Genomic DNA, 13,845 nt, shown 5'->3' with positions numbered 1-13,845 from the left:
TTTTCCAGCCTGGTGGTGCGATGAGATGTACGGTATTATCATACTGGCAGCGTCTGGAACTTCTCTCCTCATCGCCATCATCATGTGCATCATCACCTGTTGTCTGTGCAGGAGGAGAAAGTATGCAGGAGATCCAGGTGAGAGTGCACAGAGATGAGAAGTGTGAGTGCACGCAGGTGAGAGGTGGGAGTGCACAGAGGTGAGAGGTGGGTGTGCACAGAGATGAGAGGTGGGAGTACAGAGAGATGAGAGGTGGGAGTACAGAGAGGTGAGAGGTGTGAGTGCACGCAGGTGAGAGGTGGTAGTGCACAGAGGTGAGAGGTGGGAGTGCACAGAGATGAGAGGTGGGAGTACAGAGAGATGAGAGGTGGGAGTACAGAGAGGTGAGAGGTTGGAGTGCACACAGGTGAGAGGTAGGAGTGCACGCAGGGTAGAGGTGGGAGTGCATAGAGGTGAGAGGTGGGAGTGCACACAGGTGAGAGGTGGGTGTGCACAGAGAAGAGAGGTGGGAGTGCACAGAGAAGAGAGGTGGGAGTACAGAGAGGTGAGAGGTGGGAGTTCACACAGGTGAGAGGTGGGAGTGCATAGAGGTGAGATGTTGGAGCGCACACAGGTGAGAGGTGGGAGTGCACAGAGGTGAGAGGTGGGTGTGCACAGAGATGAGAGGTGGGAGTGCACACAGGTGAGAGGTAGGATTGCACACAGGTGAGAGGTGGGAGTGCACAGAGATGAGAGGTGGGAGTGCACACAGGTGAGAGGTGGGAGTGCACGCAGGTGAGAGGTGGGAGTGCACAGAGATGAGAGGTGGGAGTGCACGCAGGTGAGAGGTGGGAGTGCACAGAGGTGAGAGGTGGGAGTGCACAGAGGTGGGAGTGCACAGAGATGAGAGGTGGGAGTACACAGAGATGAGAGGTGAGAGTGCACGCAGGTGAGAGGTGGGAGTGCACAGAGATGAGAGGTGGGAGTGCACGCAGGTGAGAGGTAGAAGTGCACAGAGATGAGAGGTGGGAGTGCACAGAGATGAGAGGTGGGAGTGCACGCAGGTGAGAGGTAGAAGTGCACAGAGATGAGAGGTGGGAGTGCACGCAGGTGAGAGGTGGGAGTGCACAGAGATGAGAGGTGGGAGGGCATGCAGGTGAGATGTGGGAGTGCACAGAGATGAGAGGTGGGGGTGCATGCAGGTGAGAGGTGGGAGTGCACACGGGTGAGAGGTGGGAGTGCACAGAGATGAGAGGTGGGTGTGCACAGAGAAGAGAGGTGGGAGTGCACACAGGTGAGAGGTAGGAGTGCACACAGGTGAGAGGTGGGAGTGCACAGAGATGAGAGGTGGGAGCGCACAGAGAAGATAGGTGGGAGTACAGAGAGGTGAGAGGTGGGAGTTCACACAGGTGATAGGTGGGAGTGCACGCAGGTGAGAGGTGGGAGTGCATAGAGGTGAAAGGTTGGAGCGCACACAGGTGAGAGGTGGGAGTGCACAGAGGTGAGAGGTGGGTGTGCACAGAGATGAGAGGTGGGAGTGCACACAGGTGAGAGGTAGGAGTGCACACAGGTGAGAGGTGGAAGTGCACAGAGATGAGAGGTGGGAGTGCACACAGGTGAGAGGTGGGAGTGCACGCAGGTGAGAGGTGGGAGTGCACAGAGATGAGAGGTGGGAGTGCACGCAGGTGAGAGGTGGGAGTGTACAGAAGTGGGAGTGCACAGAAATGAGATGTGGGAGTGCACAGAGATGAGAGGTGAGAGTGCACGCAGGTGAGAGGTGGGAGTGCACAGAGATGAGAGGTGGGAGGTGGGAGTGCACAGAGGTGAGAGGTGGGAGTGCACAGAGATGAGAGGTGGGAGTGCACACAGGTGAGAGGTAGAAGTGCACAGAGATGAGAGGTGGGAGTGCACGCAGGTGAGAGGTGGGAATGCACAGAGATGAGAGGTGGGAGGGCACGCAGGTGAGAGGTGGGAGTGCACAGAGATGAGAGGTGGGGGTGCACGCAGGTGAGAGGTGGGAGTGCACAGAGGTGAGAGGTGGGAGTGCACAGAGAAGATAGGTGGGAGAACAGAGAGGTGAGAGGTGGGAGTTCACACAGGTGATAGGTGGGAGTGCACGCAGGTGAGAGGTGGGAGTGCATAGAGGTGAAAGGTTGGAGCGCACACAGGTGAGAGGTGGGAGTGCACATTGGTGAGAGGTGGGAGTGCACAGAGATGAGAGGTGGGAGTGCACACAGGTGAGAGGTGGGAGTGCACGCAGGTGAGAGGTGGGAGTGCATGCAGGTGAGAGGTGGGAGTGTACAGAAGTGGGAGTGCACAGAAATGAGATGTGGGAGTGCACAGAGATAAGAGGTGAGAGTGCACGCAGGTGAGAGGTGGGAGTGCACAGAGATGAGAGGTGGGAGGTGGGAGTGCACAGAGGAGAGAGGAGGGAGTGCACAGAGATGAGAGGTGGGTGTGCACGCAGGTGAGAGGTAGAAGTGCACAGAGATGAGAGGTGGGAGTGCACGCAGGTGAGAGGTGGGAATGCACAGAGATGAGAGGTGGGAGGGCACGCAGGTGAGAGGATGGAGTGCACAGAGATGAGAGGTGGGGGTGCACGCAGGTGAGAGGTGGGAGTGCACAGAGGTGAGAGGTGGGAGTGCACGCAGGTGAGAGGTAGGAGTGCACGCAGGTGAGAGGTGGGAGTGCACACAGGTGAGAGGTGGGAGTGCACAGAGATGAGAGGTGGGAGTGCACACAGGTGAGAGGTGGGAGTGCACATAGGCGAGAGGTGGGAGTGCACACAGGTGAGAGGTGGGAGTGCACGCAGGTGAGAGGTGGGAGAGCACACAGGTGAGAGGTGGGAGTGCACGCAAGTGAGAGGTAGGAGTGCACGCAGGTGAGAGGTGGGAGTTCAGAGAGGTGAGAGGTGGGAGTACATGCTGGTTAGAGGTGGGAGTGCACAGAGGTGAGAGGTGGGAGTGCACACAGGTGAGTGGTGGGAGTGCACACAGGCGAGAGGTGGGTGTGCACATGTGAGAGGTGGGTGTGCACAGAGGCGAGAGGTGGGTGTGCACAGAGGTGAGAGGTGGGTGTGCACAGAGGTGAGGGGTGGGAGTGCACACAAGTGAGAGGTGGGAGTGCACACAGGTGAGATGTGGAAGTGCACACAGGTGAGAGGTAGGAGTGCACGCAGGGTAGAGGTGGGAGTGCATAGAGGTGAGAGGTGGGAGTGCACACAGGTGAGAGGTGGGTGTGCACAGAGGTGAGAGGTGGGAGTGCACGCAGGTGAGAGGTGGGAGTGCACGCAGGTGAGAGGAGGGAGTGCACACAGGTGAGAGGTGGGAGTGCACAGAGATGAGAGGTGGGTGTGCACACAGGTGAGAGGTAAGAGTGCACACAGGTGAGAGGTGGGAGTGCACAGAGATGAGAGGTGGGAGTGCACAGAGAAGAGAGGTGGGCGTACAGAGAGGTGAGAGGTGGGAGTTCACACAGGTGAGAGGTGGGAGTGCACGCAGGGGAGAGGTGTGAGTGCACAGAGAAGAGAGGTGGGAGTGCACACAGGTGAGAGGTAGGAGTGCACACAGGTGAGAGGTGGGAGTGCACAGAGATGAGAGGTGGGAGTACAGAGAGGTGAGAGGTGGGAGTTCACACAGGTGAGAGGTGGGAGTGCACACAGGTTAGAGGTGGGAGTGCACAGAGATGAGAGGTGGGTGTGCACAGAGATGAGAAGTGGGAGTGCACACAGGTGAGAGGTGGGAGTGCACACAGGTGAGAGGTGGGAGTGCACAAAGAAGAGAGGTGGGAGTGCACAGAGAAGAGAGGTGGGAGTACAGAGATGTGAGAGGTGGGAGTTCACACAGGTGAGAGGTGGGAGTGCACGCAGGTGAGAGGTGGGAGTGCATAGAGGTGAGAGGTTGGAGCGCACACCGGTGAGAGGTGGGAGTGCACAGAGGTGAGAGGTGGGTGTGCACAGAGCTGAGAGGTGGGAGTTCACACAGGTGAGAGGTAGGAGTGCACACAGGTGAGAGGTGGGAGTGCACAGAGATGAGAGGTGGGAGTGCACGCAGGTGAGAGGTGGGAGTGCACACAGGTGAGAGGTGGGAGTGCAGAGAGATGAGAGGTGGGAGTGCACGCAGGTGAGAGGTGGGAGTGCACAGAGGTGAGAGGTGGGCGTGCACAGAGGTGGGAGTGCACAGAGATGAGAGGTGGGAGTGCACAGAGATGAGAGGTGAGAGTGCACACAGGTGAGAGGTGGGAGTGCACAGAGATGAGAGGTGGGAGGTGGGAGTGCACAGAGGTGAGAGGAGGGTGTGCACACAGGTGAGAGGTGGGAGTGCACAGAGATGAGAGGTGGGAGTGCACGCAGGTGAGAGGTAGAAGTGCACAGAGATGAGAGGTGGGAGTGCACGCAGGTGAGAGGTGGGGGTGCACAGAAATGAGAGGTGGGAGGGGCACACAGGTGAGAGGTGGGAGTGCACAGAGATGAGAGGTGGGGGTGCACGCAGGTGAGAGGTGGGAGTGCACACAGGTGAGAGGTGGGAGTGCACAGAGATGAGAGGTTGGTGTGCACAGAGATGAGAGGTGGGAGTGCACATAGGTGAGAGGTAGGAGTGCACACAGGTGAGAGTTGGGAGTGCTCAGAGATGAGAGGTGGGAGTGCACAGAGAAGAGAGGTGGGAGTACAGAGAGGTGAGAGGTGGGAGTTCACACAGGTGAGAGGTGGGAGTGCACGCAGGTGAGAGGTGGGAGTACATAGAGGTGAGAGGTTGGAACACACACAGGTGAGAGGTGGGAGTGCACACAGGTGAGAGGTAGGAGTGCACACAGGTGAGAGGTGGGAGTGCACAGAGATGAGAGGTGGGAGTGCACACAGGTGAGAGGTGGGAGTGCACGCAGGTGAGAGGTGGGAGTGCACAGAGATGAGAGGTGGGAGTGCACGCAGGTGAGAGGTGGGAGTGCACGGAGATGAGAGGTGGGAGTACACTGAGATGAGAGGTGAGAGTGCACGCAGGTGAGAGGTGGGAGTGCACAGAGATGAGAGGTGGGAGTGCACGCAGGTGAGAGGTAGAAGTGCACAGAGATGAGAGGTGGGAGTGCACAGAGATGAGAGGTGGGAGCGCACAGAGAAGATAGGTGGGAGTACAGAGAGGTGAGAGGTGGGAGTTCACACAGGTGATAGGTGGGAGTGCACGCAGGTGAGAGGTGGGAGTGCATAGAGGTGAAAGGTTGGAGCGCACACAGGTGAGAGGTAGGAGTGCACAGAGGTGAGAGGTGGGTGTGCACAGAGATGAGAGGTGGGAGTGCACACAGGTGAGAGGTAGGAGTGCACACAGGTGAGAGGTGGGAGTGCACAGAGATGAGAGGTGGGAGTGCACACAGGTGAGAGGTGGGAGTGCACGCAGGTGAGAGGTGGGAGTGCACAGAGATGAGAGGTGGGAGTGCACGCAGGTGAGAGGTGGGAGTGTACAGAAGTGGGAGTGCACAGAAATGAGATGTGGGAGTGCACAGAGATGAGAGGTGAGAGTGCACGCAGGTGAGAGGTGGGAGTGCACAGAGATGAGAGGTGGGAGGTGGGAGTGCACAGAGGTGAGAGGTGGGAGTGCACAGAGATGAGAGTTGGGAGTGCACACAGGTGAGAGGTAGAAGTGCACAGAGATGAGAGGTGGGAGTGCACGCAGGTGAGAGGTGGGAATGCACAGAGATGAGAGGTGGGAGGGCACGCAGGTGAGAGGTGGGAGTGCACAGAGATGAGAGGTGGGGGTGCACGCAGGTGAGAGGTGGGAGTGCACAGAGGTGAGAGGTGGGAGTGCACAGAGAAGATAGGTGGGAGAACAGAGAGGTGAGAGGTGGGAGTTCACACAGGTGATAGGTGGGAGTGCACGTAGGTGAGAGGTGGGAGTGCATAGAGGTGAAAGGTTGGAGCGCACACAGGTGAGAGGTGGGAGTGCACATTGGTGAGAGGTGTGTGTGCACAGAGATGAGAGGTGGGAGTGCACACAGGTGAGAGGTAGGAGTGCACACAGGTGAGAGGTGGGAATGCACAGAGATGAGAGGTGGGAGTGCACACAGGTGAGAGGTGGGAGTGCACGCAGGTGAGAGGTGGGAGTGCATGCTGGTGAGAGGTGGGAGTGTACAGAAGTGGGAGTGCACAGAAATGAGATGTGGGAGTGCACAGAGATAAGAGGTGAGAGTGCACGCAGGTGAGAGGTGGGAGTGCACAGAGATGAAAGGTGGGAGGTGGGAGTGCACAGAGGTGAGAGGAGGGAGTGCACAGAGATGAGAGGTGGGTGTGCACGCAGGTGAGAGGTAGAAGTGCACAGAGATGAGAGGTGAGAGTGCACGCAGGTGAGAGGTGGGAATGCACAGAGATGAGAGGTGGGAGGGCACGCAGGTGAGAGGATGGAGTGCACAGAGATGAGAGGTGGGGGTGCACGCAGGTGAGAGGTGGGAGTGCACAGAGGTGAGAGGTGGGAGTGTACGCAGTTGAGAGGTAGGAGTGCACGCAGGTGAGAGGTGGGAGTGCACACAGGTGAGAGGTGGGAGTGCACAGAGATGAGAGGTGGGAGTGCACACAGGTGAGAGGTGGGAGTGCACATAGGCGAGAGGTGGGAGTGCACACAGGTGAGAGGTGGGAGTGCACGCAGGTGAGAGGTGGGAGAGCACACAGGTGAGAGGTGGGAGTGCACGCAAGTGAGAGGTAGGAGTGCACGCAGGTGAGAGGTGGGAGTTCAGAGAGGTGAGAGGTGGGAGTACATGCTGGTTAGAGGTGGGAGTGCACAGAGGTGAGAGGTGGGAGTGCACACAGGTGAGAGGTGGGAGTGCACACAGGCGAGAGGTGGGTGTGCACATGTGAGAGGTGGGTGTGCACAGAGGCGAGAGGTGGGTGTGCACAGAGGTGAGAGGTGGGTGTGCACAGAGGTGAGGGGTGGGAGTGCACACAAGTGAGAGGTGGGAGTGCACACAGGTGAGATGTGGAAGTGCACACAGGTGAGAGGTAGGAGTGCACGCAGGGTAGAGGTGGGAGTGCATAGAGGTGAGAGGTGGGAGTGCACACAGGTGAGAGGTGGGTGTGCACAGAGGTGAGAGGTGGGAGTGCACGCAGGTGAGAGGTGGGAGTGCACGCAGGTGAGAGGAGGGAGTGCACACAGGTGAGAGGTGGGAGTGCACAGAGATGAGAGGTGGGTGTGCACACAGGTGAGAGGTAAGAGTGCACACAGGTGAGAGGTGGGAGTGCACAGAGATGAGAGGTGGGAGTGCACAGAGAAGAGAGGTGGGCGTACAGAGAGGTGAGAGGTGGGAGTTCACACAGGTGAGAGGTGGGAGTGCACGCAGGGGAGAGGTGTGAGTGCACAGAGAAGAGAGGTGGGAGTGCACACAGGTGAGAGGTAGGAGTGCACACAGGTGAGAGGTGGGAGTGCACAGAGATGAGAGGTGGGAGTACAGAGAGGTGAGAGGTGGGAGTTCACACAGGTGAGAGGTGGGAGTGCACACAGGTTAGAGGTGGGAGTGCACAGAGATGAGAGGTGGGTGTGCACAGAGATGAGAAGTGGGAGTGCACACAGGTGAGAGGTGGGAGTGCACACAGGTGAGAGGTGGGAGTGCACAAAGATGAGAGGTGGGAGTGCACAGAGAAGAGAGGTGGGAGTACAGAGATGTGAGAGGTGGGAGTTCACACAGGTGAGAGGTGGGAGTGCACGCAGGTGAGAGGTGGGAGTGCATAGAGGTGAGAGGTTGGAGCGCACACCGGTGAGAGGTGGGAGTGCACAGAGGTGAGAGGTGGGTGTGCACAGAGCTGAGAGGTGGGAGTTCACACAGGTGAGAGGTAGGAGTGCACACAGCTGAGAGGTGGGAGTGCACAGAGATGAGAGGTGGGAGTGCACGCAGGTGAGAGGTGGGAGTGCACACAGGTGAGAGGTGGGAGTGCAGAGAGATGAGAGGTGGGAGTGCACGCAGGTGAGAGGTGGGAGTGCACAGAGGTGAGAGGTGGGCGTGCACAGAGGTGGGAGTGCACAGAGATGAGAGGTGGGAGTGCACAGAGATGAGAGGTGAGAGTGCACACAGGTGAGAGGTGGGAGTGCACAGAGATGAGAGGTGGGAGGTGGGAGTGCACAGAGGTGAGAGGTGGGTGTGCACACAGGTGAGAGGTGGGAGTGCACAGAGATGAGAGGTGGGAGTGCACGCAGGTGAGAGGTAGAAGTGCACAGAGATGAGAGGTGGGAGTGCACGCAGGTGAGAGGTGGGGGTGCACAGAAATGAGAGGTGGGAGGGCACACAGGTGAGAGGTGGGAGTGCACAGAGATGAGAGGTGGGGGTGCACGCAGGTGAGAGGTGGGAGTGCACAGAGGTGAGAGGTGGGAGTGCACAGAGATGAGAGGTTGGTGTGCACAGAGATGAGAGGTGGGAGTGCACACAGGTGAGAGGTAGGCGTGCACACAGGTGAGAGTTGGGAGTGCTCAGAGATGAGAGGTGGGAGTGCACAGAGAAGAGAGGTGGGAGTACAGAGAGGTGAGAGGTGGGAGTTCACACAGGTGAGAGGTGGGAGTGCACGCAGGTGAGAGGTGGGAGTACATAGAGGTGAGTGGTTGGAACGCACACAGGTGAGAGGTGGGAGTGCACACAGGTGAGAGGTAGGAGTGCACACAGGTGAGAGGTGGGAGTGCACAGAGATGAGAGGTGGGAGTGCACACAGGTGAGAGGTGGGAGTGCACGCAGGTGAGAGGTGGGAGTGCACAGAGATGAGAGGTGGGAGTGCACGCAGGTGAGAGGTGGGAGTGCACGGAGATGAGAGGTGGGAGTGCACTGAGATGAGAGGTGAGAGTGCACGCAGGTGAGAGGTGGGAGTGCACAGAGATGAGAGGTGGGAGTGCACGCAGGTGAGAGGTAGAAGTGCACAGAGATGAGAGGTGGGAGTGCACAGAGGTGAGAGGTGGGTGTGCACACAGGTGAGAGGTGGGAGTGCACAGAGATGAGAGGTGGGAGTGCACGCAGGTGAGAGGTAGAAGTGCACAGAGATGAGAGGTGGGAGTGCACGCAGGTGAGAGGTGGGAGTGCACAGAGATGAGAGGTGGGAGGGGACGCTGGTGAGAGGTGGGAGTGCACAGAGATGAGAGGTGGGGGTGCATGCAGGTGAGAGGTGGGAGTGCACAGAGGTGAGAGGTGGGAGTGCAGGCAGGTGAGAGGTGGGAGTGCACAGAGATGAGAGGTTGGTGTGCACAGAGATGAGAGGTGGGAGTGCACACAGGTGAGAGGTAGGAGTGCACACAGGTGAGAGTTGGGAGTGCTCAGAGATGAGAGGTGGGAGTGCACAGAGAAGAGAGGTGGGAGTACAGAGAGGTGAGAGGTGGGAGTTCACACAGGTGAGAGGTGGGAGTGCACGCAGGTGAGAGGTGGGAGTACATAGAGGTGAGTGGTTGGAACGCACACAGGTGAGAGGTGGGAGTGCACACAGGTGAGAGGTAGGAGTGCACACAGGTGAGAGGTGGGAGTGCACAGAGATGAGAGGTGGGAGTGCACACAGGTGAGAGGTGGGAGTGCACGCAGGTGAGAGGTGGGAGTGCACAGAGATGAGAGGTGGGAGTGCACGCAGGTGAGAGGTGGGAGTGCACGGAGATGAGAGGTGGGAGTGCACTGAGATGAGAGGTGAGAGTGCACGCAGGTGAGAGGTGGGAGTGCACAGAGATGAGAGGTGGGAGTGCACGCAGGTGAGAGGTAGAAGTGCACAGAGATGAGAGGTGGGAGTGCACAGAGGTGAGAGGTGGGTGTGCACACAGGTGAGAGGTGGGAGTGCACAGAGATGAGAGGTGGGAGTGCACGCAGGTGAGAGGTAGAAGTGCACAGAGATGAGAGGTGGGAGTGCACGCAGGTGAGAGGTGGGAGTGCACAGAGATGAGAGGTGGGAGGGCACGCTGGTGAGAGGTGGGAGTGCACAGAGATGAGAGGTGGGGGTGCATGCAGGTGAGAGGTGGGAGTGCACAGAGGTGAGAGGTGGGAGTGCACGCAGGTGAGAGGTAGGAGTGCACGCAGGTGAGAGGTGGGAGTGCACACAGGTGAAAGGTGGGAGTGCACAGAGATGAGAGGTCGGAGTGCACACAGGTGAGAGGTGGGAGTGCACATTGGCGAGAGGTGGGAGTGCACACAGGTGAGAGGTGGGAGTGTACGCAGCTGAGAGGTGGGAGAGCACGCAGGTGAGAGGTGGGAGTGCATGCATGTGAGAGGTAGGAGTGCACGAAGGTGAGAGGTTGGAGTTCAGAGAGGTGAGAGGTGGGAGTGCACGCAGGTGAGTGGTGGGAGTGCACACAGGTGAGAGATGGGAGTGCACACAGGCGAGAGGTGGGTGTGCACATGTGAGAGGTGGGTGTGCACAGAGGTGAGAGGTGGGAGTGTACGCAGGTGAGAGGTGGGAGTGCACAGAGATGAGAGGTGGGAGTGCACGCAGGTGAGAGGTGGGAGTGCACAGAGGTGAGAGGTGGGAGTGCACAGTGGTGGGAGTGCACAGATATGAGAGTTGGGAGTGCACAGAGATGAGAGGTGAGAGTGCATGCAGGTGAGAGGTGGGAGTGCACAGAGATGAGAGGTGGGAGGTGGGAGTGCACAGAGGTGAGAGGTGGGTGTGCACACAGGTGAGAGGTGGGAGTGCACAGAGATGAGAGGTGGGAGTGCACGCAGGTGAGAGGTAGAAGTGCACAGAGATGAGAGGTGGGAGTGCACAGAGGTGAGAGGTGGGAGTGCACGCAGGTGAGAGGTAGGAGTGCACGCAGGTGAGAGGTGGGAGTGCACACAGGTGAGAGGTTGGAGTGCACAGAGATGAGAGGTGGGAGTGCACAAAGGTGAGAGGTGGGAGTTCACATAGGTGAGAGGTGGGAGTGCACGCAGGTGAGAGGTGGGAGAGCACGCAGGTGAGAGGTGGGAGTGCATGCATGTGAGAGGTAGGAGTGCACGCAGGTGAGAGGTGGGAGTTCAGAGAGGTGAGAGGTGGGAGTGCATGCAGGTGAGAGGTGGTAGTGCACAGAGGTGAGAGGTGGGAGGGCACACAGGTGAGAGGTGGGAGTGCACATAGGCGAGAGGTGGGTGTGCACATGTGAGAGGTGGGTGTGCACAGAGGCGAGAGGTGGGTGTGCACAGAGGTGAGAGGTGGGTGTGCACAGAGGTGAGAGGTGGGTGTGCACACAGGCGAGAGGTGGGTGTGCACAGGTGAGAGGTACATGCAGGTGAGAGATACAAACACATAAATAGGATCCTACATACAGGAGAGAAGTGTAATAACACTCAGGGTAGAGGTGGAATACCGCCGCATATACACTAGATGATGTGTGTGATCGAGCAGGAAGCTCCCCACTGACATCAGCAATGATGTCAGTGGGGCCGCCCCCAAACGGCAAGCATTCCGACTGGAACGCCTCCGTTTGGCCGGGCATGCCCCCGGCCCGCCCAGCAAACAGGGCGAGCTGTCACTCAACATCGACAGCTCGCCCCGTCTGCTGCGAGACCCCTAACGACGGAGCACCCGTCGTTAGCCGGGTCTCGCGCATGCGCACGACGGAGCCGGCTCCGTCGCGCGCATGCGCTGTGGGGCAACATCGAGTCGGTTGTGAGCGCTTAGCGCTCACGACCGACTCTGAATGAGCTCCTAGATCCCTATATGTCTCATCCATGGGGTTTCAGCTGTTAATGCTGCTGGTTTTGATCTTTCTTTATAAAACAGACAGTAAACCCGTCCAAACAAAAGCATCATACTGATCTGTGCAAGCTCCGTTAGGTTGAAAAGCAATCCACGGACCTATCAGCCTAGCCTGATATGGGACATACGGGAGAAAAACACACCGTGAGCTTGCCCCTATTTTCCTATATCCAGCACCAGGCTGAACCAGCGGAATAATGACATACTGTAGCAGGGAGACACACAGCATGGACCAGCCCCAAACTGCTCAGCCCAGGGATGGCTTTCCTTGGAAAGTGGGGACCCTTAAAGAAAGGATTAACCAGCCTGTACAGTGCACGTCTGTGGGGCTGGTGTTTTTGGATGCCTACTTGGAATGAAGAGGATGGATTTGGAATGTGTAGATTGTTTTTTAAATAAAATACTACAATATACAGTGTGCATGTACTGTATTTATTTTAATATTTTCTTTACAGGTGGACTACAGAAGCCAGCAGACCCTTAAGGCCCAGGAATGCTGTCACTTGTTTTTCCACAATTGCCAGCATGCTGGGGCAGACTTGCTGGCACCTTTAGTCCACCTGTAAAGAACAATATTATTATCTTATTTTTATACAGTACCCTCCCTCCCACCACCACCAAGGTTTCCATAAATAACCTGGGCTTTTCGAATCACGGCTGGTTGATCTTAATGAGTGGGAGCCAATTTTTTTGGGAGGTCCTGACTTTCCAAGGAAATCCAGCTCTTGGCTTACCAGTTTGGTGCTGGTTAAAGCTATGGTAAGGGGACCCCACACTGAGCGTCTCCCTGCTATGGCATTACCTCCCGGTTGGTTCAGGCTGGTGCTGGTTATAGGAAAATAGGTGCAAGCCCACACCATTTTTTCCCCTATATCACTATACAAGCCCAGGATGAGAGGTCCAGGGCTGGTTATGGATTTCGTGGGGGAGGGGGGTGACCTAACCATGACTGCACAGATCATAGTTATCTGTGCAGCACTTCTCACCTGCCAGGTCTATTGTTTGGGCAGGTCACCCGTCATTGTACCGTACGGTCAGGTTTTTATTGTTGTAAAACTGACCATTAGTAAGTCTGAAGGTTCTATAGTGGCCTACGTAAAATGACTGACAGTTGATCCGGTGCACTGAATTCTTCTAAAGTCGGGGTTTTGGTCATTTTGCCATCGATCTGTTTTCAAAACCGACAGCAAAACAACCAAAAACCAAAACCAGCCTTTAGTAAATTTATCCCTTTATCTCCTCACCAAGGCTTTCATTAGTAAATCAAGCGGCACAGTAGTGTGGTAGTAATGCCTCCAGTGGTTACTGAGGACATGATACTTTGTTAGACTTAGGGACCATTTTATTCCTACATGGATGGGAGAGGTGGTTGGAAATGGTGAGGATGCAACGCCAAGGCTCTGACCAGATGAGTCTGGTGTCTCCTTTTAACTCCTACGCATATCAATAAGAACATGACAAGATTCACTGCCATGTTATGTCTGTACTGATATCATATTATTATTGCAGTGGTGAAGGACACCGAGCTGGATATGTTGTGCCAGCAAACTGCACCTGATTCCAATGTCCCTTCTCCAGGTGATGGGATAACCGAGAAGCCTCCAGCCAGCGTAGGGATCTCCGGTGAGATTATCTTGTGTTTATCTGGGAACATTTTCCTCTGACAATGGAGAGCCTGTTGTCCTCATTCACTGAAAGCTGTCTACTGTGTCTACAAAGACCATTACTTAAGAATGGTTTCATCTCCATCACTTCCTCTGAATTCTCCTTTCAGCTTCTCTCTCGTCTATACTGAGAGTTTCATCGTGTTATCAGTTTCTAACCTAATGTTTCATCCCCACAGATGTGGAAAATTGCACCTCAACCTCAGAGCATCTAACAAATGAGACACCACAGGATGCCCCAGATCAGCCCAATGATGAGTCTAGTACCTTTTACCCACCTCCTCCGGAAAACCTTCCACAGAATGACTCCATAATTCACGATTGATACCACTCTACAGACATTGAGCGTTAATCATCAGTAATCATCTTACTGTAGATGTTGGGATTTTCCCAGTTCTCATACAGCTGAATTAATGTTACTGTGCAAACTTCTCCCTGCTTTACAGGTAGCTGTACGTACATTATCTTACAGAATCCAATTCAAATAACTCAACCTCACCTCCAAATATCTCAGTAACATCATAAACCTCAGCCTGAAAT

At 56.4% G+C, this 13,845-nt stretch overlaps 1 protein-coding gene across 1 annotated transcript in view; it reads left to right on the top strand.

Moving 5' to 3' along the window:
• LOC148505736 (uncharacterized) overlaps nt 1-13,630 on the top strand; it is a 155,825-nt gene extending 142,195 nt beyond the window's left edge. The window contains exons 3-5 of the mRNA XM_088447797.1: nt 9-137; nt 13,151-13,264; nt 13,485-13,630. Of these exons, the coding sequence (XP_088303923.1) occupies nt 9-137; nt 13,151-13,264; nt 13,485-13,630 (389 nt within the window). The remainder of the gene's footprint in view (nt 1-8; nt 138-13,150; nt 13,265-13,484) is intronic.
• Nucleotides 13,631-13,845: the final 215 nt, after the last annotated feature.

This window comes from Taudactylus pleione, unplaced genomic scaffold, assembly GCF_031769625.1.
Source record: "Taudactylus pleione unplaced genomic scaffold, aTauple2 ptg000440l, whole genome shotgun sequence".
Classification (NCBI taxonomy): Eukaryota; Metazoa; Chordata; class Amphibia; order Anura; family Myobatrachidae; genus Taudactylus; species Taudactylus pleione.
Note: the sequence above shows the minus strand (reverse complement) of the source record. Positions and strands in the feature narration are given on the sequence as shown.